Source organism: Ammospiza nelsoni, chromosome 11 (genome assembly GCF_027579445.1).
Source record: "Ammospiza nelsoni isolate bAmmNel1 chromosome 11, bAmmNel1.pri, whole genome shotgun sequence".
NCBI classification, from domain to species: Eukaryota; Metazoa; Chordata; class Aves; order Passeriformes; family Passerellidae; genus Ammospiza; species Ammospiza nelsoni.
This window is the reverse complement of record NC_080643.1, coordinates 6,673,656-6,699,905: the sequence shown is the minus strand read 5'-3', so window position 1 is coordinate 6,699,905 and position 26,250 is coordinate 6,673,656. Positions and strand designations below refer to the sequence as shown.

General features: G+C 47.7%; 1 protein-coding gene across 1 annotated transcript in view; it reads right to left on the bottom strand.

Moving 5' to 3' along the window:
* Nucleotides 1-24,832, bottom strand: part of PRICKLE2 (prickle planar cell polarity protein 2) — a 102,701-nt gene extending 77,869 nt beyond the window's left edge. Inside the window, exons 1-2 of the mRNA XM_059480404.1 lie at nt 24,791-24,832; nt 24,426-24,511 (exon numbers count right to left, since the gene is read on the bottom strand). Coding sequence (XP_059336387.1) covers nt 24,426-24,511; nt 24,791-24,832 — 128 coding nt within the window. The remainder of the gene's footprint in view (nt 1-24,425; nt 24,512-24,790) is intronic.
* Between the last annotated feature and the right edge of the window lie 1,418 nt (nt 24,833-26,250).

Genomic DNA, 26,250 nt, shown 5'->3' with positions numbered 1-26,250 from the left:
GGGCAGCCTGTTCAATGCTTCACAATCCTTTCAGAACAATTATTTCCTAATATCCAATCCAAACCTCTCCTGGTGCAGCTTGAGACCCATTTCCTCTTGTCCTCTTGATTGCTGCCTGGGAGAAGAGGCTGACCCTCACTCCTCTACATCCTTTCAGGGAGCTGCAGAGACTGAGCCTCTCTGAGCCCCCAGCTCACTCAGCACTCCTCATAAGCCCTTAGGAGTGTTCCTCCTTTAATTCCTACCAGCAAGTTCTGAGAGAGTCCTGTGAGCCCTGTGAGGAGCCTCACCTTGTTGAAGCCAGGATTACACCTTCCTTGCCCTCAGCTTGACAGCAGGAAGAGCTTCAGGGTGTGCAGAGAGACTGACACAGTGACTGCCTGAGCACCACTACAGCCACATAGGTCAGGTTGATGTGTGATGCCCTGAGAGGTCATGGGGCAGGTGTTGCAGAAGAGCACAAGTTTTGGAATCTCCTGGTAGAGAACCATCCCAGTGCCCCTTCCTGGGCTCCAAGCAATGAGACAAACTGTCTGAGCATTTGGGCAGAGTGCTATCCCAGCCCTTGTGCCAACATGTGCCAGATGCCATGGCAACTGGTGCACTGAACTAATGCTGTCTGGCCACAGCTATGTCACCTCATTAGAGGTGATGCCTCTAATGCCTTTGCCTGGCAATGCCCTCTTTCCCTGCTCTCCCTGCAAGGGGAACAGAGCACTCCTGCATTGCAGGGCCCTTCCAGCAAAAGTGACAGCTCCCCATGCAGGTGATAGAACTGGACCTGGCAGGCTCTCCCCTGCTCTTCCACAAAATCCTCCATTCCATGGGGCAAACAGAGGTGGGTGAGCTGGGGAGGTGATGCTCTCCCTTGTATCCAGCATGGCCCCTTCCCTTTGCCTCTCCTCATGTGGTGTTTAAGGCAGCTCAGCAAAGCATCCCTGACTTGGAGCTGGCTCCCACCCACCAGTATCCACACAGGACCCTGCTTGGCTGGACTGGCCAGCACCATTTCTGTGCTCTCTGTGTGTGGTCCCTGATCAAGCCCCATCTGTGTTGAGTTTAGCACAACAATGCTGCAGCCCCACCAATTAAAACAGGCTGCAGAGTTAAACCCTGAGTAAATGCAAAGCTAAGTAAATGATCAGCACTGAAGATAAATAGCACAGGGATGGGTCTGGCATTGAGGTGGGAGCCAGAGGGGCTGGGACACCACAGAAGGAGATGGCACGGATTCCAAACTAACCCCAGGCAGAGCCAGTCCCCATTCTGACCTTAGACTGGTGACACTGACACCAGGACACCGCTCACTTTCTTTAATGCAGCCTTCACTGCTCATTTTCTGCTGCATGGCATCTCACTACTACAGTGTCAGGTGAAAATGCAATTATTATCCAGCCTGCCCCCCATCCCAACCATTCCATGTCATACTGGAGAACAGGGTGGGATGCTCCCAGTGCCTGCATCCAGCCCCTGCACCCAACAGCCTCTTTGAGGCACCAGACCCTGCAGGTCCTGCCTGCCATCCCAGTACTGTGTCTACCAAGGATTTCAGTAGATACAGGAGCTCTAAGATGCTCTCAGAGGAGCAGCTCTGCACCACGTCCCTGGGGATGCCCAGCTTCATCTATCCCACAGGCACCTTTGCCATAGCACATTCTACCAATACCACTGGAGAGGTCCTGCTGGCTCCAATGGGATGAGGACCATTTCTTAACCTAGAGGATGCAGGTGGAAGCTACTCAGTGGGGATAGTTTAGATAAGCATCATATCAAATCGCTGAATCCCAGTTCCTGTGTAGAAATGTATCTGCTTGTATTTACCACCCACATACTATTTTATTAAGACATACTCTCAAACAAGAATTGTTGCCATTGCTGAAGTTTATTTTAACATATGGCCAACTGAGCCTAAGAAAAACATGTAAAATACATTTTAATGTGCTATTCTTGCCTAATAGTTTTTATAATTTTTTAAATGTGCAATATATATTTATACATTCCAAACATTTGGGGAGGTGTACATTAAAAAATTATATCAGTCACAAGTTGACTGTTAAATGAAAACAGTACTGTGGTTTCCTTGTGTTAGTCCAAAACCACTAGCATTGCATTAATTTTCAATAGGTAAAAGGTAATTTGTGGCTTCATAAATTCACTTCAAGACATGGTAATTCTTACCTGGTCACAGCTGTCAGACATTGATAGGCTATACTATGGTGATGGGTTTTTAAAACCAGAGATGGATGTCTTGTGAAAATCCTGATGTATTTAAAAGGCTGAAAAATTCTTTCAGTCCAGAAAAAGCCCAGCTGAAGTCCTGGCTGGGATCAGCTGCTTTCTCTACAATTCTACAAGGCACTGAAACACACACCTAATACTGAGTACAGGAGTCAGTTCTGCTGCCTTTGATAAACCATTTGTGCATGCAGCTTTAAGCACACAATTTGCCACATAATCACGGATATCAGGACCCCATTAACTGAAAGCCATTGGCAGAATGAGCATCCTTGGGGTTCCCAGCTCCCTCATCCCATCTGCACACAGGTATGGTGCAGGCACCCATCCCACTCCTGCAAACAGGGGATGCTGCTTGCCTCCCCACTTCCAAATTATTCCTCCAGGCCTTAAAAGTGTCTGGTGGTGCTGATCATCCCCACAAAAGTGAAGTGCAGTAACACATCAAACCACCCTTGGCTGCCCTGGCCAGAAAGCATTCCCTCCCTCCAGGATGTTCAGTCACTCTCTCCCATGGAGGAGCATCCTGACAAGAAACCAGGATGTGCCACCCAGCCAGAGGGATGCTGGAGCATCAGGAGCATCAGAGGTGCAGCCCATGCATGGAGAGAGACCACAGGGCAGCCCAGGCTTCCCCAGCAAAGCCCCTGAGCTGCTGTGACCCACCCATCCATTCCCACATTGGTTTTCCATCCATATGATGCAGACCCAACCAAGGGTGGCAATCACAGAATCATTCAGGTTGGAGAAGACCCTTAGGATCATCAACTCCAAGCATAAATTTAACACAATGAGCCTTCTCCTTCCATGATGCCATATAACCAGAATATACCAGCCATTCCCTGGTATGGGAGGCTCCCAACTCGTCAGTGACCACACCCAGGGCTGGAAAAAGTCCTTGTCAAAACCATGATGAAGTTACAGCTAAACACCTCTTCATCAGTCCCTGCTTCTCAAGCTTGAAGGGACATGTATTTATCCTCACATGAAAGCCCACTCTGCAGAATTTAATTGGACACATTCTAAAATATCAGCTTTGTTTCTTCACCAATAAACCAGAAAGCTGCTCTCTCACATGTTTATTTGAAATAGGGATTTAGCAAGTATTAAATGCTCTCCTCTTAGCCACGGTTACAGGCCAGGATTTAAATATCTGTGTTACAAGACAAATTCTAGCCTTAAACAGTAAGCACATTCTAAAAATGGAATAAAATAATAAATTCCATGTGCAAATCTCTGCCCTCCTGGTAACCTTCCTGACCCAAATACATCCAATGCTCAGACCGGCATGGGATGGTCCCCTTGCTGTATGCTTCCAGTAAAGGAAGCCAGAAAGCCAAGGCACAAAACGCTCCCTAATTTTTGCATTTTCAGCTATTACCCTCAAAGGACAGCGGGCTGGGGAGGATGAACTCTGAGACCACTTGTAAAGGCCACTCTGCACACACGCTGCATTCTTTATTCAGCATTTACATATTGACTCGCATCCTGTTTTGCTGTAAACCATAATATTACTTCACTGCTGTCTGAAAAATGCAAATTCCAGCAGATCTGGCAAAACACTTTAGCCACTGCTTAGCATCCAGTCCAGCAGTTGCTCAATGGGGCTATTCATAAGCCCTGCACAGACTTTAATCCTTTCTGCACCAAGCAGTGCTGAGCTCTTTGCCTGGCTGCAATCTGGAGTTCCCGGCAGGAGATATTTTCACTTCTGCCCTCTGGCTTTATCTCCTCTCTGTGCTGCACATGATGCAACAGCCAAAAAACCAAACAGCCCAAACCAAACAAAAAATCCCCCCAAATCAAATCAAACCAAACCAAACCCGACCCCTCAAGAAAATCACAGAGAATGCAATGACTTTGATTTGTTTTCAGTGATGGCCTGAAGGCAGCCATGGTTTAGCACAAGCAGTGGGTAGCAAAGGATGGTATTGCTGATCCCAGCCCAGCTCACCACTACAGACACAGCAGAACTGTCATTTTCTATATTTCCAGGACACCACTCATACAGATATAATTCAAGATTAACCTTACATTAGGTACGGGGTTATCATTTCATGAAATGCATTTTTAATTCCTATTTTTTGAAGAGAAAAAGGAGAATCATATAGCATTTTACATCCAGTGAATCAAACTTCTTGTAATTAGGACTGCTGGTTTCCTAGGTAACAAGGATCCAACTCTTTTATGTGAAGTAAAAATAAAGAACAGCTCCATCCAGCTACCACAGTGGTGTGGGCACTTTATGCCAGTGATGGGATGGCGCTGCAGATGTGGTGGAGCTTGGAGCACCCAGGGCAGTTCTGCTCTGCTGCCAATGCCACCACACTGGAGGAGGGACACACAGCAGAACAGTGTCTCCAATCCAGCCAAAATAATGGACAAGGTGTAGACAGGGATTTCTCCAGTCTTCCCACTGGTGCCTGTGTCCCCTTGGCCCAGGACTCCTCTGCTGCCACCACCCCTCTTTCTGCAAGAACAGCATCGCCCACACCCCTCCCCAAGGGCTACAGCCTCCTCTGTGATGACTTCACCTCTAATAATAACTTCCAGAGCCCCATGGACTCCAGAGGAAAATAAACTCCAGTTACTTTTTCCTTTTACACTCCTCTTATTTTAGGAATTTGATGTGGGTGTAAAAGAAAAGAGACACACCTATCATAGCTGGAAAAAAGCGCTGTGGGTATGATGTGACTCTGGCAAGCACAGAAGTGAATCACAGGAGGATCTGCACCAACTCTAAAGCAGTAATTTGCCTGGACCAGGCTTCCATAACAGATGTTGCCATTTATGTATGTAATTTAGTATTGCTTTTTCAAATATATGAGGAAAATGTGTGTGAGTGTGTCTGTTAGTGTGTGTGTAACTCTGTGTGTGTGAGTGTATTTGAGCATGGCACAGTCATTCCACAAAGTCAGCACTTTTGCACCAAGGCCTGGGCACCTGGAGAGCTCAGATGTCCCACAGCCCACCAGTCACTTGTATAAAATGGTTATTTTCTGGATGGTTTCTCCCTCTTCCCCTGCTTCTGGCAACCCAGAGCCAGAGCCTGTACTGAGAGCAGCTGAAGGGACATGGCCAAAGGGACAGCCCCTCTCACAGACAGCTGGCATTTGTACATCCCATGTAAGGTGTAGGAAGTTCCTGGCCTCCTTGTGTCACCAAAGTCTGGGAGATCATTTTCAGTCAAGCACCATGGACTTCTGCAGCCCTCAATACATTGTATTCCACTGCAGATGTCAGGTCAGAGTCATTCAAGCAGTCAAAAAACCTGGTTACATTCACAAACCATCTAAGCATCTGAGCTACCAGGATGTCTTTTGAACAAAACAAACCCAATTATTTGCACAACATTGGACAGGGGGTTGTTCACTTCTGCAGAAGAATGCCTGTGATGTTTAAATGCTTTCCAAGAAAACCCTTTTCCTTTTTTTGCTTTATATCCAACCACAAAGCTTCTTCCTTATCTATTAGGAATCTTTATTATAGATGAGAGAATGAGATAGGCTGAGTAAATTTGCAACTGCTGCTATACCATGAGCCAATAGGGGAAAAGATATAATTTGCTTGAGTTTCCAAGTACTGCTTTGAGAAGAAATGTGGCCATCAGTGCAGCTCTGGTGCTGCAAGGACCTGTGGGCAGCCTGGGAAGGTTTTTCCCTCACCTGGATGGTGTGACCTTGCTGAAGGAAGTCACCTGGGTTCAGAGCACCCTCAGCAAGGTGGTCCCCCCTGCAGGAGCACTGAATCATGGTGAGTGATGCTATGGATTCCACAGGTCCATGTGGGCTCAAAGAAGAAGGGAACTTACGGGACAGAAAGGCACCCAGGGATACCCAATACCTGGAAATCACCATGGCTTAGAAAATCCTTAAACTGCAAATACTTTGGGTGTGGGAACATGTGCAAGACACCATCACCCTGCTTTCTCCCCTGCACTGTCCCAGACACTCCCAATTACCTGACTCACCCCTTCCTCTCCACTCTCAGGTTGTGTTCACCTCTACATCTTGTAAACTACCAAACTAATGTCTGCTTGTCTGGTTTTTTAGTTGAAAACATAGAAATGTTACATTTGACGAGTCACTCCTTTTGCTTCTGGACACTTTTCAGACCTGTTTCCCCACTTCTCCCCCACATGCTTTGGCTGGTTATAAGCACCAAGGAAGTTTTACCAGGGAGCTTTTCAACCCAAGTCTAATGTTAAATAAAGCTTAGATTCATGGGACACTCTACATAAACGCAGCAGAGACATAATGTGGAATGAGACATTCGCAGAATTGACTTTAGAAATCCACAGAGGTGCTTAAAAAGACATCTACCCTGATCAAAGTGATTTATATTTTTCATGAGTGAGCAATTTGCTTACTAGGAAAAAGACAAATTTAATTTTTAATTTGATCCCCATCAAAACAATATTTTCTTGTTGCTATGACAGCTGAAAGGAAAACCTCTTCCCTTGGCAAGAGCCAGCTAACAGCACTGCTGCACATCCCCCAGCAGCAGCTCAGGGAGGGAACACAGCCATGTGCATAATTTTTGGCTCTTGGTGGCTTTGATTTGATGAGATTTTTTAAAAGGACGTTCTGAAGCTAGGAAGTAGAAAGTGTCTTTGGAGAGACTGAGGGGAAAGAGCTACAAAACATGGGAGCCTTGTAATGCCTGTGGGACCATGGACTCTCCAAAGCCCTGCAGATCATCCCAGGGACCCTCTGGGTTTCACACCAGGCTCCTCAGATCAGCTGCCCTGCACCATAACCCAAACTGCACCTCTAATCCAAGATGCACAATGCTGGGAGGGGAGAAAAAAGACATCTGCTGACCATCAGCAGATATGGCAAGAGGCCAACAACAATAACAGAAAGGGCTTAAATACATAACCGTTCCTTTCCTTCCACTCCTCCATGGCTACCATCCTTGCAGTACTGAAGAAGTGCCCTGATGAATAAATATCTTCTTTGCCTTAGCAACAGTTAGCAACAGAGTCATGGTTTTTTTGCCTTGCTCAAAAGAAACACATCTCCAACTAACATAGATGATTTAAACGGCAATAAATATAGGACGTGGGTGTAATCAAAAATCGCTGAAATGCAGATCACACTTTTTAGCCTGGGTTATTTTAAAGCACGAGCAAAACTGCCAATGATCTGTAGAAAGAGCAAGGAGAGGGCTAAAGGGGAAAGTAAAATCACAGCAAGGTTTGAGGAGGACAGAGATACACTGTCCATTCCTCCTGAGCAAATCAGGAACAGCGATGAAACCTGAGGTTTGCCTTCAGCCTTGAGTACAATTTGAGTTTCTGCAGCAGATTCCATTTTTTACAAACTGCAAAGGTCGCATATAGTAAAAAATCTGTTAAATCCATAACCCCAGTGCACAGCAAACGTATTCTTTTCACGGCTCTATTCCTTTAACAGTTCATTTAAGATGTCTGCCTTGCATTTTTCCATTTGGTGTTGGGAAAATGTTTTCTTTCACCTGGCATAGAGCCCAATTCAACAGAAGAAGAAAGCCCTCCCCGTTTCCATGGGGCCCTGCAGTATAAGACATGGGACTGATTTTACCTTTAACCAGGCTACTTTCAGCTCTGCCATCAGTATTTTGGTCCCTTCCCTTTAGTCCAGGCTCTTTTCTTCCTGGTCATTTAGAGGATGAGTTAATCCTTTGCTGGTTCCTTGCTGCTACCTACCATCAAGGGCAATTCCCTACCGCCACCTCTGCTCCTCTAAGGGTTGTCATCACCACCTCCACCACAATCCACAAGAGCCAACTGCCTGCAGCCCTTTCCATCCCACACCCTCTAGCCTCGGGCCCAAAGAATGCAAAGCTCTACTGCCACCAGCAAAGTGTCACAAGACATGGGTCTAGCTGGGGTTTTGGCGGCATCTCCGTGCTCTTTCTCCACCAAGAGAAATATTCCTGATTTCCATATAAATCACAACAGGAAACACAGCTGGACCACAGCCTGGTTTCTACCCAAAACCAAACAATGCCAAATATCACTAACTGCAAACCAAAACCATGGCATGGTCCTGCCGATAGGGCACTGCTAAAGGATAGCCTCAGGGTCCAGCAGTTCCATGGGGAAGAGCAGATCTGTGGGATGCCTGGCTCCCACAGATACAGGGGGAATGGCAATCGGAGCCAGACAGTTCCAACGTGTCCTGATTTTATTTCTCTAGAGAGAAATAAAATATGTCACAGGTGAAAAAATCTCAGAGAGATAACAGCCTTTGTTTCCTGCTGAGTTTTTCAGGATAAAAACTGGTTGAATTATTTTATTTTTTGGATTTCAGACTGAAGCTGGAGATGGCAGAAGGCATCCCTGCAGCCAAGTAAGCCCAGCTCCCCAGCTGACACTGTGCAATGCCACATTCCCTTCTTTATCCTGCTCTATTCCAACAATGAAAACCTGTTAGGTGCTTTTATCTAATCCCCTACTGAGTTCAGAGAAGCAGCCCTCTACTCAGTGATGAAGTGAGGAATGATTCCCCTGCCACACTCCGTCAGGACAGTGCGCTGTAACCACGTCACAGGGCTGTGCCGTAAGGATTTGTAGCTGAAATGACTCAGTAGAATGATGCCAGCTGTGCTGGCTGAGAATTGGGCTGCTACGTGGCTTTCCATTGTACGTAGATGTCTAAATCCCTAAGCCTGAAGTAAAATAATTTATAAGCTTCAGGTAAGAAAGATCTACTCCCAAATCCTCATCACTTTTCAATCCTGGTCTCTAACATATTATACTCTATCTGCATTTAATGTGCCCTTAAGGTGGGGATTAGGCAGACATTTGATTACATCCTTTATGTTTATGGCAATTCATTTCCAAACCTTTACAAACTTTAATTAAATGCTACATTTTTACCGCCTCATCCTGAATTGAGAGAGAACAGCAGAGAAAAATCTGTCCTCAAACAGAATTTACATTTCTAAAGCACCTTTTTCTGTGCAAGCACCTTAGGGCTACTGCATAAAACCATCCTGAGCTGCCTTAAGATGTATCAGTGCAGACATCAAAGCAGCTCTAATACCCAGCCTCATGCAGACCTGCACACAGCTGAGATCACTGTGTTTCCAAGCACGAAATAAAGCAGTTCCTGCCAAAACCAACCACTGATCCCCTCAAGAGGTGGCCGTGGGGAAAGTGAGAGCAGCAGCCAAGCTCCAGCAGAAAAACCCAACCTTTGCCTTTGAGAAGGCTCACAGGAAGGGGCCTGGTAGCCAAAAGCATGGCAACTTCATTCAGTCCCACAGCCCCTTTTCTTGAGCATCTCTGTCTACCAGAGGAGACACTTCTGTGTTCCCATAAAGCTGAAGGGGAGCTGAGCATTTCTAGTGAGGAGATCTCAGCAAAGCCAGTTCTCCAGAACTGGGAATGACCAAATCCTCTCCAAAGGTAATCCCTCCTTGACTGTAAAGACTTCCAGTGACTGAGAAATGTAATGCCATTCCCTTAAAATCTGGACTCGTCTCTTAGGTTGCAGTTGGGGTCACCCCATCTCTGGCTCAGTGAAAGGCCACACACCTGCAGGCATCATCTCTGTTGTTGTTTTGCAGAGGGACACAACCCAACATTTGTCTCTGCTCAGCATTTTGGACCAAAGACATTGGTTTAGAAGCCAAACTTTAATTACAGGTTGGAAATTGGGAATTTGCAGGTTGGATATTGGGAATTTGTCCTATTTTAAAGTCTGGATACAGCAGAAACCATTCTCAGAAGGTCTTGGATCAAAAGGACAGGAATCTTGTAAGATTGGTTGAGCTCTGAAGCTTTGCTCCTTGGGGCCAAGACAGAAGAAATGTCATCAAATTTTTATCAGTTAAGAAACTCAAGCCTGACTTGAACACCACCACATCACTGCAGTCCATTGGAATAAATTCAAACTACATAAGGAGAATACTAAAAAAGGTTTAGCTGAAAATCTCACAGGTTGGCTAGCATCAAGATCGAAGCTGCAGACACAGAAAACAATGAATCAGCAGCAAGATCCCTGTTTTCTACTTTCCTGCAGCTCTCTGCCCATCCTTTCAATGCCACATCCAGTGATGCTGTGCCTCACTTGCTGCCTCCCCATCCTACAGCATTCAGGGTGGCATGGTGAGATGAGATCTCTGCAGCTATGGATGGTGCCACCTGAGCTGGCAGGGCACCCCAGCTCCCTGTGCCACAGCCAGCTTCAAACCCTTTAAACAGCCTGGGGGAGATGGGATTTAAATCATTGATCACCCTTGCGTGTGCCCCCTGTGCTGGGCTGAAATTTCACTCCGTGGGTTACCATCACTGGAAGCACCAAGTGTGCACAGAGCATCCCACTCTGCAAACTCACTCATTGCTCACTTCCAAACAGCTTCACTTTTCCTGGATCACACAAAGGCATTTCCCAGCAATAACCACGGCCAGGCCAAATTTTGGCCTTCCAGCTGCTGTTGCTGCCATCAAAGAGCATTAAGAAGATGTAAAGCTTTGTTTCATTTTGCCTAAAAAAATCCCACAAAGGCCAGACAAATTTCATTCAAGGACTGTGATCACAGTTCTTGCACTGATGAACACTTTGATGGTCCCTGGGAAATTCATGACATGACTTCTCCAAGGTCAGGATTTCACCCCAAACTTGGAAGAGTTCAGGTCAAAAGGAAAGTTTCAGCAGTTGCTGCGTGTGCTCCAAGGAGTGGCTGGAGCAGGGAGCCAGTGTTTAACAGCACTTGCAGCCCTGCAAAATTTTACAAGACACAACCCTCGCATTAGAGGATCCATTTCTTTCTTCATAAAATATATTGGGCCTTTCCACAAACTCCTTTTATTGGTCCATTTGGCTACTCACTCCTTTTATGAACTACTCAAGCTCCTGGATCATCTGGAAAAGCTGAGGGAGATGGTGGAGCTGAACCACAACAACGTCCTAGCCATGGCCAACAACCCTCTCTGCTACCAGGGCTAGGGCACTGTGTGCCAGCTGGATTTCATCCCCTGAAAGGAAGCATGCAACATCTTTTTAACCCATTTCTTCTCACTGCCTACAAGATTTTGGAGTCCCAAAGTGAAGATAAGTCCCCCCAAAGCCTGCCCATAAAGTCCAGGTGCTTTATGCCTTTCACTTCAGACCAAAATCTACTTGGCAGCAAACAAGCAGTTAAGACTGGAATTTTTTTTTTAAACCAGCCTCCTACATCTCTTCCATGGGGGTCCTTTAATTGATCTAGTTAGAGAGCAAGCTTGCATGGAGGTCCACATGCTAACATAACAACATATTTTAATTGTGTATTTAAATAGTTTCATTTCTATTGACTCTGGCTAAGGTGAGTCATAAGGCTTGCTGGTCTCCAGCACAAGGCTGGATAATTCAAGTGCAGCTTTTCAAGCTCTGCATTGCCACATCTCTGTTAACAACAACAAAACATTTCACAACCACTGTCTCCCAAGGAGATGAGTACTTGAGGCACTCTGTGTGCTAAGTCCAGTGCTTTGTGGCATGGTCAGCACTGAAAAAAGACCAGCAAATCCTTACAAGAAAGGAAAAGCCAAGCAGCATGAGCAGATACGTGCCTGGCTTTACACATGTGCTCCTGCCCAAAAACCTGTAGCCAGAACCAGGATCCTGTGCTCCAGGCTGTGGTGTTACAACTTGTTTTTGGTCCCAATCCCAGGGCTGCAACAGTTCATTCCCAGCAGCATTCTCCCAGTACTTCCCAGCCCACCAGCAGAGGCAGGAGCATCTAACTGGTGATGGCAGCACCATCCTGCTCTCACAGCCCCAAAACCACACCATCCAGGAACCACCATAATGGGACAAAACAGCCCATCCCAGAGCCCAGCTCCAGTGACACCTCCAGGAAAGCAATTATCCAGGCACAATGATAAAACAGCATCTTTATCCTAGTGAGAAGGTGCTTTGCAGCACGTGGGCCCGCTTGTATCCTTGAAATTACTCACATATGTCATGTCTGAGCTGCACCAAGCCCTTGTGAAATAACCAGCCAAGGGCGAACGCTGCTTGTGACAATCCTAAGAGAGATTGTTTTAAGCCATGTAACAAGGAGCTCTGCTGCCCTCCCAAATAGCAGGAGCTACTTAAAAAAAACCCTTACTATTGTAATCTTGGATTACTCCCTACTACCCAAATCCATTTCATCATAATTAGCAACCATTATTATAAAGCCCCTCCGGCATTTCCATATTTCTCTGATCATTATACGCCACAGATTCTCTATAGAAAAATCCACCCAGCTGTGTATTTAGCATAAACTGGTTATCTTGAACCACATGCCCCCTCATTCTTGTTACCAGGCCCATATTTTATACAACAGCGTTGACACTTCCAGACTCTTGCAGGAGCCCTGCTTTGAGAGATTTAGATTAAGCCCAACGCAAGCAGCTCACTGGGGGAGACAGGAGGAAATCTGAATTCCTCTTGAATTAATTACTAAAATCTGAAAATTCAGCATGGCATCACATGGTTTTACCAAGAAACTTGTCACCCAAAGCATGGCACAAAATCCAGCCATCCAGAACATTTCAACAGCATTACAATACAGCCAAAAGCTGAACAAGGACTTGGCTTTGGAGTTCTTTATTTCCTCTTAAAAGAAAAACACAAGGTGCACTAAGAGTTAAACTAGAAACACACCTTGGCAGTACCTTGGCAGTGTCTGAGTAATCAGCTGAAGGGAACAAAAATGAAAAAAGTCCATTTTTGTTGGAAAAAAAAATCTTATTAAAGAAATGAGACTGCACCAATCTCTGTGATCATCTCTGGACCATGAAGGACACACCTCTGTACCTCAAGGATGGGGTCCCTCCCCTAGCAAGCAGGTGCTTCATCTTCCAACTAACAACACCCCAGCCAGAATCCAGCCCTTCCACAGCATCCTTGGGGCTAGGGCTGCTTCCTGCTTCAGGCACAAACCTCAGCATTTTAAATTTCCTTGCACACATAACTCCTACAGTAAGGATAAAAACAATCTCAGGGATTTTCACAAGAGCCTCACAACTCCACAAGCTTTGGTGCTGCTGGGAACGAGACCTCAGCACTGCAAACCCCAGCACAGAACCCACAAGCCCCCAGATCTGCTGCTTTTATACACAGAAGGACTCTTAATTCCACACCCTCCGATATTATCCATCTTTCAAGATCTTTCCTTTGCTCGGGCAGTTCCCAGCATCCTAGGCTGTCACTAGCCTCTATGCCTTCAAGAAGATGAAGATTGCAACCCTTCACTAGCCTGGGCCTCTTCATTTTCTCCTTTCAGCACACTTCAGTCCCCTCTGAAGCTCAGCATAACAGCAGGCAGAGCATTAATCAACACAACATGTGCTTCACCTAACTTCAGCAACCACTACGAATATTTAAGTTTTACATTATGTGCTGGGATTATTTTTATATATACGCCACCCTGTGTCTTTTTATATACACACTCACACCCCTGTATAAGCAAACACACACAGAGTATTTCATTTCTGCAAACTATAATTTAAGCACAGGGATTTTTTTCCCCTTCGGGCAGCTGGAGCAGCAGCCGAGTAGCGCAGCAGCGATGCAGAGTGCCCTCTGCTGTACATGAGACAAATGCTTCTTTGTTTAAAAATATTCTTTAAATACTTATAACTTTTCTTAGGAAAATATTTATTAACATTGCATTTGATCATTTTGAGCACAACATGCAATAATGATGCCACCTGATTTCTCCTGTCACACTAAAAGATTCATGTCTCTTCCAAGTTACCTCAGCAGAAAGTAAATAAGTCTGGGCTGGAACTGCACAGGGCCCAATGTGAAAATGTTTTATTTATACACCTGAAAATGACAAAGGGAGATCAGAACAAACAATATAGCTTTATTATTCAGGCACTTATCAGATAGCCTTCACACTTCAGCAGATCACACATCTATTAGAGGTACAAGCTGAAACTGTCACGTGGCAATGTGAAATCATTTTTCTATTGTAAAGGAGCATTGTTCCTGCTACTGGAAGGAAAGATAATATTAAAACATATTCAAATATATGTATTTCAAACTGCTACACCTTGTAATAAATTATGCACTTGATATTAAAAATCCAAGCTACACTGCACAAACCTGACTTTAGAATATTAACTTTTATTGTCTTGTCACGTCCCAGTTCTTCTCATATCTGACATTTAAAGGGGCTGCACTTTAGACACGTGGCCTTTATGGCACCAAATGCAGGGCCCAGCCACAGCAATGTGATGAGCGCTCCCACTGTTTGACTGGTGAGAAGAGAACGACAATCAGCCTTGTCCCCATCTTGCTGCTACTTCTTCAAATGTGTAATTTCAAGCAAAAATCTGACTTTGATAGAGTTGGGATTTTGCAAAAATAGGGATTAAATCATCTGCTAAGAGTCAGGGGAAGACAGGGGACACCGAGCCCAGCAGCACCTCTGCACAGGGCTCCATCTCCACCCCAAAGAGGAGCCAGGTCCTTCTCCACAGAGCAAACCCTGCCATGAGAAGCACCCAGCAGCCTGGAGAGGTCAGAGCAGCACTGTCTGCTACAGGAGCACCAAAACACCCCAGTTACTGGCACCACGAGGTATTTTCTCCCTCTCTGTGTCACGCTCCCACAGAAGGAGACATCTTTTTTTAACCTGTCTCTGTGCAGTACCTTGGCACTGCAAGCAGGGCCCATCTGCTCTGCAGAGCTCCGTGAGGACACCTCCACACTGCCCTTGGAGGGTGGGAGGAGGACAGGGGGGTCCAAGCACCCTTGGGTGCTGGCTTGAGATGCCCAAGCCCCCAGGTGCTTTCACACAGCCACTCTGTCCCTGGCAGGTCAAAGAGCTGGTTGTCATCAGCACAATCACACCAGAACAACTGGTTCCTCATCCCTTCCAGTGACTCACTGCAAAACCTCTCAATTTCCTGCATTTGTATTCACTTCACAGCTGGGATTTCCTAGAGGAGGCACTACCCAGGAAAACAAGCCTCCTCTTACGCCCTCCTGTAAATGTGTCCACATGAAGCTGATCAAAAATATTCCAGATTATTTTTTTAAACAAAATCTTTTACCAGCTTTTTTTTTTCCGCCAACAAAATGCTGTGGTTTTTTATAACTTCTCATCTTGCTCTTCTAAGAGCATTCAGGGATTCTTGTCCTAGATTCCCTGTCTTGGTTGAAGGCCAAGCATCACTAGCTGAGCCAGAGGGAATGTAAAAGTATCTTTTAAGACTCTATAGAAAAGAAGAAGAATTGGACCCTGGGAGACAATTCGCCTTTATGCCTTGGGTATTTAAGGATCAAATGCACATTTGTGAGCTGACACCAGGTAAAGAGGTGGCTTTGAGACTTGATGGCATCTAAAGAAGCCTCTCAAAGCATCTTTTTACCAACTAGAGCAAAAGAGAAACGGAGGAGAAGTGACACAACCCCTGGTGTGGCTGCCAAGCCCCTGGGGACAGCAGGGCTCATGGGCCACTCCTGGTGACACCAGGGGCACTTGCAACCACTGCTATGCTTACAAAGCAAACAGATGAAGGCAGGGAAACAGGAACCACCCAAGACATGCTGAGGAGGTTTCCTATGGTTACTGCTGCCATGGAAATATGTTTTTTTGTTGGCTTGATCTAAATAATCTCTGGCTCCTTGGCTGCAGTATGCTTCCTGCAAGGTTGGGTTGGATCCCTAGACCTTCACCTTGCTGCTGAATGCCAATGCACTGAGCAGTGGTCACCTTCAACCTGATCCAGGAGCATCTCAAACCTGAACTGCTTGAGCTCTCCTCTGGATTCCCTGAAGCCTGTGACTTGGTTTCAAAGAGAAGAGGAGGAAAGAAAGTGGAGGGAGGGGAAAAGACATCCTTTACTAATTGCTCACAGCTGTGTCCGAGCAGCTCCCACTTCAGCTGCCAGGAGCTGCAGGCTCGTGCTCTCCCCAACAGGCTCCAGAGCAACAGAAACCCCTCAGAGGGAGAGGGACTCTCCATCCATCCTCAGAGCTCTGCATAGGGATTTCAATAATTACACTCACACACTCCCCTTATCAGCAAGAACAGCCATTATGTTTTTTATCACCGCAGCAGCAGCATCCACACAAGGGCAATGGATAGGGGATGAAATGTTTGCTGCAATGGCTGAGTACAAAGTGTCTCTCTCTGCAGTGAAAATAATAATTGTCACACTGAGCTCTCCAAGTGATAAGCCCTGGTATCAGGGTCCTGTGAAGAGCGGAGCCACACGTGGGAAGACACAGCCTCTCCAGCAGCAGAGAGGAGCACCCTGAGTTTTCTGTACCCCTCTTGACCCAAGCACCGGGGAACTGAGAGAGGTTCTGGCCATTGGGACTGCATTGATGCACATCTGGGGTCTGCAAGCATGAGAAAAATGTTCTTTACAGCCATGCTCATGAGGTTTACCCTGAAATTAGTTTTCCTCACATCAGACAATTCTGCTAATGTTACAAATTCCTTCAACATTAGATAGTGACCGCAGAGATGCTACAAGTACAGGAAGGGTCCGGCTTTCTACCACCACGGCTGGGAGATTATTCATTAGAGAAAAAAGCAAATACCCAAATGAGCACCACAAATTGCAAAGACAGCTGCCAAAGGTCTCAGCTGATACTATCGGCCATCCTTAAACTCGGTGATAGACTTACGAGCCAGACAATGAAAACGCAATTCATTATTTGAAGAGTGACTCACTGGTGTAATAAGGATGGATTACTGGGCGGGGGGGATGGCGGGGGAGAATGTCTTTGAAAAACTCTAAAAGACTGAAGATTGACTTTTTAAAGGCAAACAGAAAAAGAATAAAACCAAAGGAAAACTCTTGAAAACACTGAACAGACTCTCAACAGCCGAGAGCAACAAAGAGGAGGGCAGCGCTCCGTGGGCGTCAGCCAAAAGCTGCGCCCGGCCCCTCCAGCGGGGATCCCGCTTCCAGCCTTTATCCCACCAAAGCGCTGCCTGCCAGCTTTTTCTTTCAAGCCACACCACGCTGGTGACAAAGGCCTGTTGCAAACCCTCGAACAGAGCAGTAGGAGTTTTCCTGCCGGCCAGCACAGGCCACACGCAGCACGGCCCGGCCGGGCTCCAGCGGGACGCAGCCCAGGGGCACCGGCGGGACAGACAGCTCGGGAAGGGGATCAGGGGGCGACAGCGGGGGTGACAGCTCAGCTCCGCGTGTCACAGGACCAGTCAACTCTTCATCTCCCACCTCCTCCCTCTCATCAGCCCAGCAGAGGCTTCAACAGGCGATTTAACCCCTTTCCCTGGGCTTGGGTGGATGCACAGGGAGCTCAGGACCTTACACATCCCTGGGCTGTTAAATCATTCACCATGTCCCACTAATTCACAGCTCCCAAATCCATGAGCACAGCCTCCAGCACCAACAGCTGTCTGCTTCTAGGAGATCCCAGTGCAAGCCAACCCATCCTGCTTCCAGATTTTGTGGGTCTCTCCTGGGCAAATCCACCTAGAAAGGCTCCATGAGGGAACTGTGCTTTGCCATTATCCAGCAGCACAGCCCCGTGGCTGAGGCACCGCCAAAGTACTGACCAGCCAAATTCGGCCCTTGGGATGGCAAACCCCACTGGCTCACACCAGGCAGGTAAACTACTCTTTGCATACCAAGAAGCAGTTGTAGTTATTTTCAAAAAAATTAAAAAAAAATAGTGCATAAAACAAAAAATCCCGACCAAATTTTAAAATTATTTGTTTAGAAGTAAAATACCACACGAACTCAGAATTCAGTGTGTCTGCTCTACAGACAGCTATCCAATCATCAATGTAATTCACAATCACACCAGATACAGAATAAACCCCACAAAATCAGCCCAAATCCCACAACAGCTTATAAGTGTTTTTTCACACCATTCATAAAAATAGACTTGCACATGGCCACTTCAAAACAGACAGAAAATCTACCCACACTGCCCGTTCCCTAGGAGAAATTCTGCTTTTCTGGCTTTTGCCAGCAGCTCAGTGGCAATGGAGTCAGGCAGAGCAGCTCCAGTTAGAGCAGCTGCAGAGCAGGGCTCTGTGCTCAGCTGAAATTCAATCAACAAGTGTCCAAACTGCTTTTGAGTTCTTGCAATACAATCCTGAGTGGCTTGTAAAGGACTTCAAACAGGCTCCCTGGGCTTGCCCGGAAACAAATACATACCTCACCTGCTCTTTTGTACATCGCATACAAAAAATTAAAGAATTTATTTTGGGCTTTTTGCCAGGGACAACACTGCCTCTGACACTGTAATGCTCTGGTAATGTGGATACTGTGTCTCCCAGCCAACACAAACAGGATACCTTATCAGTCTTGGCTGTCTTAAGCGCTGTTTCAAGTGCTGTTTCAGCAGCAGGGCACAAAGAAATGGAACCCACAAGTCAGAAAAAATTGTTGGGAGTTCCTTAAATGTAACTGAGCACTCAACATTTAGGAAAAGAATTGTCCCAGGGCAGGGCAGAGCTGATACCTACCCCACAATCCACCCAAACCCCCATCCCAATGGCCTGGCTGCCCCCTGGTAGAGCTGCTGCTGGAACAGTGGGAGCAGCACGAGCCATCACTCATCATCCCTGTTCTCCCTACTACCATGGGGGTGAAAAGCCCCCCCAAAAAGTAGACCTGATTTCCCAAACACTTACACAAGCGTTTAACCTTGCAGGTGTAAGAAAATAGGACAGCTGAAGTCACTGATGCCAAGCCAAGAGCACAGTGCAGCATTCCCTGAGCTGAGCTCCAGTGCACACAGGCACCCACACCAAACTAGCCCGGGCACAGGGGCTGAAGGGCACTGACTGCCACTGAAGGACATGGCAGGGAGTGGCTTCTCCTGTCTGAACCTGGGACCAAATAAGCACACAAAAAATAAATTAAAAACAAGCTAATGACACCAACCGCTTTGTGAAAGGCTTTAAAATCAGCAAACAAAACCAGCCTTTGATTTTTTTGCATCCCCTCTGCCAGGGTGACAGTATCTTTGGGAAGCAAGTGAGTCCTGCCCACCCCTAGGGACAGCAGCAGCCTTAGCCCTCTGCAGTCCATTGGGGACTCACCTCAGGAGTGTTTGATGGATCTGCACTGGGCCAGACCTGCACTGGCTGAATTTGGCCCATTTCAGCAGGTTCCCAACTGCAAAATGATGAATCTTCTAAAACCTTCCAGGCTAGCACAATTCACCACGGCAGTGATAGGAACATCAGACTATTCAAGATAAGGCATTGCTATTCTCACATCTCCAGACCCTTTCCAATAAACATGCAAGGAAGTGCGGAATATCTGAATCCTAAAGAAGAGAGGCACAAAGCCTGTTATTCATGCCAGGGAAAAGTTGGGAGTGTGTGTGTGCAAGAGACATAACCTATGAGAAATGCTGAAAACATATGGAAGCAATAATCTGTACTTTTTTTTTTTTTTTTTGGAAGTAGAAACAAATGCTTCAGAATTCGGTGTTATTGACTCATGTGCTGCGTTACAAATATTATTGTTTCTGCTCTCTGGATGAGGAACCAGGCAGCAAACTGGAGACCCAAAGGCACCCAGGGATGAGCCTGCTGGGGTGTACCCCCCAGGGGCAGGATCAGAGCCCTAGGAATGCAGACAAAGGCTGCAAACACACAGAATTTCTCGCTCATTTCAAACACACAGATTGCTGCTCTTGTGCACAGCAATCTCCAGAGCACTGGGCACTAAACAAACAAACCTACAGAACAAAACAAACATCCACTGCCACAAGCAACTCCCTGCCTACAGTCAACAAGGCAGAGAAGGGAGTTGCAAAGCAACTTGTGCACCATCACCCAACATCATCAAACATCACAGGGCTTCTGGTCCACCACCCCGTTTTGGGTCACTGTCTCAGGACATGCATCTCTTTTCCTTGTCCATAGGTTTCTGTGACCCAGTGGTCAATCACAACCCTCTGGGCTGATCACCTGGGATCTCCAGGCAGCTCTCTCCTGAGAAGATAAGTTTGTCTTTGCAGACACTCCCTGATCCAAAAAGGCCAGATGAGATCAGACTTCAGCAGGGCTGACTGCAGTAGATTACAGCAAGATACTGATTTATGGAAATAAATAAATAAACAAATGCTCAAAACATCTGTATGCAGCAAAATTTGTTAATATGGAATATTACTGAATACTACATCAGGTCACATAAATTCACCCTGAAAAGCAAGGGCCAGGCACTGTGTGCTATACAAACACACAGCACTGATATTAAGAGCACAATGTGTGACAGCAAGGCATGAAGAGAAGCAGATCTCTTCCTCAGCAAAATGTGATTCCAAGGGACAAAGATTGTGTGACGTATGCAAGGAAAAAGATGCTCCAAGAAAAGATGTAAGACATAATCTCACACTGAAGCTAAAACCCTGGCAAACCAGTCTTTGTCTTTATGTCATGTTTATTACTGCTTTTCAAATTCTTCTGCAAACCAGAAGAATAACTATGGCAACAAAGACTTCTCCAAAGGTTTTCAGACTCTATTTTTAAAATTGTCTTCTCTGAGACAGCATCCAAATTCCTTCCCTCAGAAACCAGCCGTATGCCACTGCCTCTGCAGGCTTTGCAAGCCAGGTGGCACATCCCCCCTTCCTCACAGCAAAGCTCAAACACCATCCTGAGACCTGCGTGTCCTGTTTCTATCTTTTTAGTTGGTGGGTTTGGAGAAGGCAGGGAGCAGGGAACAGCAAGGTCTGCTGATCTGCAGGAGTATTTTGGCTTTCTCTAGGAGCAAACAAACCATGGCTCCGTGTGCTAAACACATGCCAATCTCCCAACACGAAGGATCAGCTATTTTAACGGAGGTACTAAGGCTGTAATTTTACTCCACCCAGAGTAAATCTGAAATTAGTTCTTCACAGTAAGCTTAACAGCAGCAAAAGCGAACCATTTGTCACCTTAAAGGTTTGCATATTCACACTAATTGCACCGGCACTAGGTTATAAATTCCCTTCCTTGCTCCTGGACCACCTCCCTCGAAGGCTTTTCTCTGCAAGACATTATGCAAAAGACACTGCTAATGGCTATTCATTCACCAAACTCCAGTGACAGCTTTATTTAATGCCAAAGCTTGTTAACAAGCTGAATGGCACACAGTTTAATGTAATGCAGATCTGATTAGAAAACAGCAACCGGGCTCCTAAGGAGTTCAATTTTTATTGAATTTGATTTCCCTTTTTCCACACAAAGCCACCTTTATTAATGAGGATTTGGTTACCTACACGCCATTTCCATTTTCTAGACTGTAGCCCACACAAATGAACTCAGTCCTTTGGCACTTTGATGACAACCCACCACAGGAGAAAGTGATGAGACGAGAGGAAGGAGTCATTTTTCTGCTCAGCCCATGAGAAATTCAGGGTTTCACTGGTTATAGTTTGATAGCTGTGTCTTCATGGACTTTGCCCCCAAACCTTCTCAGAAAAACCACTTACATTTTCCTCTTTGGGGCTAAATGATTTAAAGCTATAAATTGAATTTCTGCCTCACAACGAGAGGCAGGGATCTGTGGCGTGCAGAAGAGAGCTCTTTGATGGAGTAAGATGTAGGCTCTAGCTGGACTGAGGGGTTTTCAATTCCTTGTTTCCACCACATTAGCATTAAATAAACTGACACTGCTACAGGATAATTCACCTACTACCCTGAATGTGGGATTATAATTTCAGAGCAAAATTACGAAGATTCTAAAATAAACTTCAAAACCCAGCAACATTATTTAATTCTTTAACAATCCCCTTTCATGAATCCCCTTTCATCTTCTTTTTGCAAATCACCTGCAGTAGAGAAAGCAGGCTTATTCTGAAAACAGTTCTGCAGAATATAATTTATTTTCAAGAGGTTTCCCTGTCTCAAGAAGCATGCCTGTGCTTCCAGGAATGATAAATTCAGCAAATGCTCAGAGCCATCTCTGAGAAAAGTGGCTGTTAAGGCAACATAGGAACACAGGAATCTTCATCCTCTAACAAAGCAGTCTGCTTGCTTGAGGGAGTGCCTGCACAGATCACACCTAAAATCACAGGTAAATTGAAAATACAGAGTCCAGCATAATTGGGATATTGGTATAGACAATGCCTGCCTCAGCAATGGCTTCAGTGTCTGCAAGTTTATAAATTCTGTCTCCCTAAAGCGCTATCACCACTCTGCATCTTTGAAAACCACCCTATTTACATTTATCAGCAAAACTCTGCTGTCAAAGGATTATAAAAAGCCTTATAAATCTCTACAGGTCAATTGATCTGGATTTATACCCCTAATGTGAGGATCTCCTTGCAAACCCTTATTTTCTTGTTTTCTTTCAGTCTCATTCTGCACATTCAGGTGAGCAGCCCCACCAGTCAGTGACTGCAACATCTCCTGCACAGAGGGCACAGGCTCCTCAGCATGCTTTCAACCTACAAACTATTGGGAATAATTTGTCTGCTCACCTATTCCTGGCATTAATAGACCACTGGCTAGTGAAAAATGAACGAATTTCCTCTCCATTGTGTTCTGGCAAATAGACTGCTTTATTTGGTTTAATTGTGTAATTACTCTTACATCAAGGCAATTAAATGGGAATGTCTGCAGGAGGGCTCTCAGCTAATCGAGTCCTGGTGTAAGGAAACTTGGAGTAAGGTCTAACTGCTCAGTGGGATGCAAACCCCGGAGCACAAAGGCTGCAATGCCTCTGGGGGCTGACCCCACCCACACCCAAAGGGTCCCCATCCTTCTCCTGCCCCGGGGCACATAAGCACTTCTCTCCTGAGAGAAAGCTGCTGGAAAAATCCACATTGTATTTGCAAAAATCCCCTCCCATGCCTGAAGGTTGTCAGCAAAGGATTTGGTTATGGGTAGTCCTGGCAGGGTGGAGGCTCCTGCACATGGGGTTTGTCAAGATCTGTGTGCCAATGCAGAGGGCACAGTCTGGAAAGAGCTGCAACATCCCTCGGATCTGACACTCCCCAGGCAGCTGTGTGCCCCTTCTGCCGGGCCATTTGGCCCCTGGTGGGATCCTATCAAAATTCACTTAATCCTTCAAAAGCTACTGTACAGTTGTACTCTCGGACATAACGAAATGTGAAGCACAGCACCTCACAAGTCCTTGGAGCAGGAGAGAAATACTGTTGGTGACCACAGCTTTTCTTCTTATCCTGCATTTGAAAGTTCTCCCTGGCACTTTTAAGTATTACAAAGCGGCTCTACAGGGACACGAGGAAACCCGGGACAGCCTGAGGACCAGGGCGAGCCCCACCTGCTGCTGTGCATCCCTCAGGGCAGACCTCAGCCTATGGAACCCGTCCCACCACACCCTGGGGCAAATGCCAAAGGGAACGATGATTTGCAAGGCTAAACGTTAAGATACAATTCAACAGGAACATATCAATCCTCATCCTTGCTCTGAATCCAAGCTTTAATCTGGTGAGACACAGCTCTGAGAAGTAGGGCAGAGGCTGGGAGGAACGCCAAGCGCAGCAGATGCTGGAGAAAAGGGTATACCCTGAAAAATAAGGTTAAAAGGTCGCCAAGGGCTCCCTGGCCTACTAAGACTATGTAGAGCTCCCAAGGCCCGCAGCCCAGATTTAATATCAGCAAGTCCCAGATCACACATCAGCAGGAACTCATTTTGAGACAGCAGAACGTGAGGAGGGGAGAAGGGGCTGACCCAGGAAAAGGCCAGGGCTTGCTGTGCTTATCAGGCACCGGCACTGTCAGGTTTGTGAAGAGACAGAAATACCATCTTTGTAAAGACAACAGAAATAACCAAAACCACTATTTTTGCCGGAGTTTCACGCAGCGGTTTGATGCAGACCGCAAGAACCCCTTCAGCTCCATTTTTCCCTTCCCACCTCACCCCATCTCACCCAGGTTGTCCCTGACAGGTGAGGGCGGCTCCAGCCCCCGGCATGACCCGGAGCAGCAGGACGAGCTCCTGACCGCACCGGGGAAGCTGCGAGTCGGTAATCGCCAAACCAGTTACCCCAGTCCCGCATCTGGGTCCTGCTGCGCCCCGCACCGGCGGCGGCCGCGGGCATACCTGTGTGGGGGCGGCCCACCCGTGTCCCCAGAACCCCCACCGTGGGTGGGCAACGCGCTTGGGACCAACACAAACCCTCCCTAAAGAACCACACCTGCACCCCGGATGCACTCGGAACTCGGAGGGCACCGCAAAGCCCCGGGAAGGGAGAGCCGCGATGGGACCGGGCGTGGGGGAGGACGGGGGTGATGAGCCAGGGGGTTTGGCCGGGCCTTACCTCCACTTGTGCAGGGCGAAGCCCGGGCACTGGTCCCCGCAGGTGTTGCAGGGCTGGCCCCGCTCCGGCTCCCCCGACGCCGTCAGCTGCAAGGAACAGCAGAGTCAGCGGCGGCTGCGGGACGAGGAGGACGGGAACGGGCACCCGGGGGATAGGGAAGGGGCACGCCCGGGGGAAAGGCACCGGCACGGCTGGGAGAGGGCAGGGGAAGGGCTGGAGCGGGGACGCACCCCAAGCAAGCGGCACATGGGGGCGGCGGGGACCCGCCGGGGCGCAGCCGGAGCGGGCGGCGGGACAGAGCCACAGGTGGGAGCGGAGCGGAACGGGGGACGGGGAACGAAGGACGAGGAACCCCCGGCACTCACCGAGCGGCTGGAGAGCCGCTTGCGGGAGCCGCGGCCGAACATGGCAGCGCTCCCGGCGCGGAGCCCGGCGCAGCCCTGCCCGAGTGCGCGGCAGCAGCGGCCGCCCCGTCCGGGCCCGTCCCGCCCCCCCGGCGGCCGCCCCTCGGCCGCGCTCCCGCCCCTCACCCGCCCCTCAGCCCGGCAGGCACCGCCCCGGCACGGACCGGCTCCCCCGCCCCGCTCCCCTCAGGGCTCGCCGCGCTCCCCGGGCCCTGCCCGGCCCTGCCCGGCCCTGCCCGGCCCTCGGAGCCCCGCGCTCGGCCGGGTGTGCAGCGGGCAGCGCCCTGTCCTCGTTGGGCTCCAGAGCTGGGTGGCGATAAAACAGCTGAGGCTCCCTAAGGGCAGAGCTGGGGCTCGGCAGGGCGCACGCTGAGCTTACCTGCGCTGTGCAGGGGATTTAACTGGCCCAGGCACGGGGCGATCATCCCGGATTCCTGCCGGGCGTGTGATCCCCTCCTCAAGGAGGACACGTTTAGCCCACAAACACGGGCAGGGTGCAAGAAAAACACTGTCACAGGAAATATGTTTGCGGCCTGAGATGCTGGAGTGGGACGCAAAGCACCACCTGTTACAGCCCCGGAGCTCACGGTGCTCCCAGAGCTACCTGTGGGCCAGCAGGGCTGTGATCCTGGGATCCATGAGGCTGGGAGCCATGATCCTGGGATCTGTGGGGCTGTGAGCATCAGATCCATGGGGCTGAGAGCTGTGATCCTGGGATTCACAGGGCTGGGAGCTGTGAGCCTGGGATCCATGGGGCTGGGAGCCTGGGATTCGTAGGGCTGGGAGCCGTAGGGTTGCCCATGCATCAGCCCACTCTTGCCATACATACGGTGCACTAAAGCAATGCCCACCCCGTGCCCCTGGGGTTTGCAATCAAACAGCACATCTGGCACAAGGCAGAGCAAAATGAACCGTGGGGACAGGAGGAGCAGCAAACGCTTCACAGAGCACAGGGCTCCTCGGTAAATCTTCCCCAGTGGGGCTGGAGCAGCTTCGCCATTAGCATTTCACAGCTTCACCCAGGGTTGTGGTTGTTTGCAGATGCTGTCAGCTCCTTCCCCTCCTTCCCTGCCTCTTTGTTCCCTCGACTTGCTGCCTCACAGCTGGTTAAAATGGTAACCCTTTGATAATTTCTTTTTTCCATTTAATCAGTTCTCATTTTTGTCAATTCTTCTCTTGTATCTTCTTCCCCGGGAGGCTGAAATGAAGCTGGGAGCTGTGTAGCTGAGGTGGCCTTTTGAAGAGTCTCAGACAAAAAGTTTCGGGGAGATTTTCACTCTTTCATGCCATAAATACTGTGCTTTCTTAAAAAAAAAAAAAAAAAAGGCAAAAAAAAAAAAAAAAAAACCACACCCAAATCCAAAAAATAACCCAACAAATAAACAAACAAAAACCCAAATAAAACAAACAAACCCAATCTA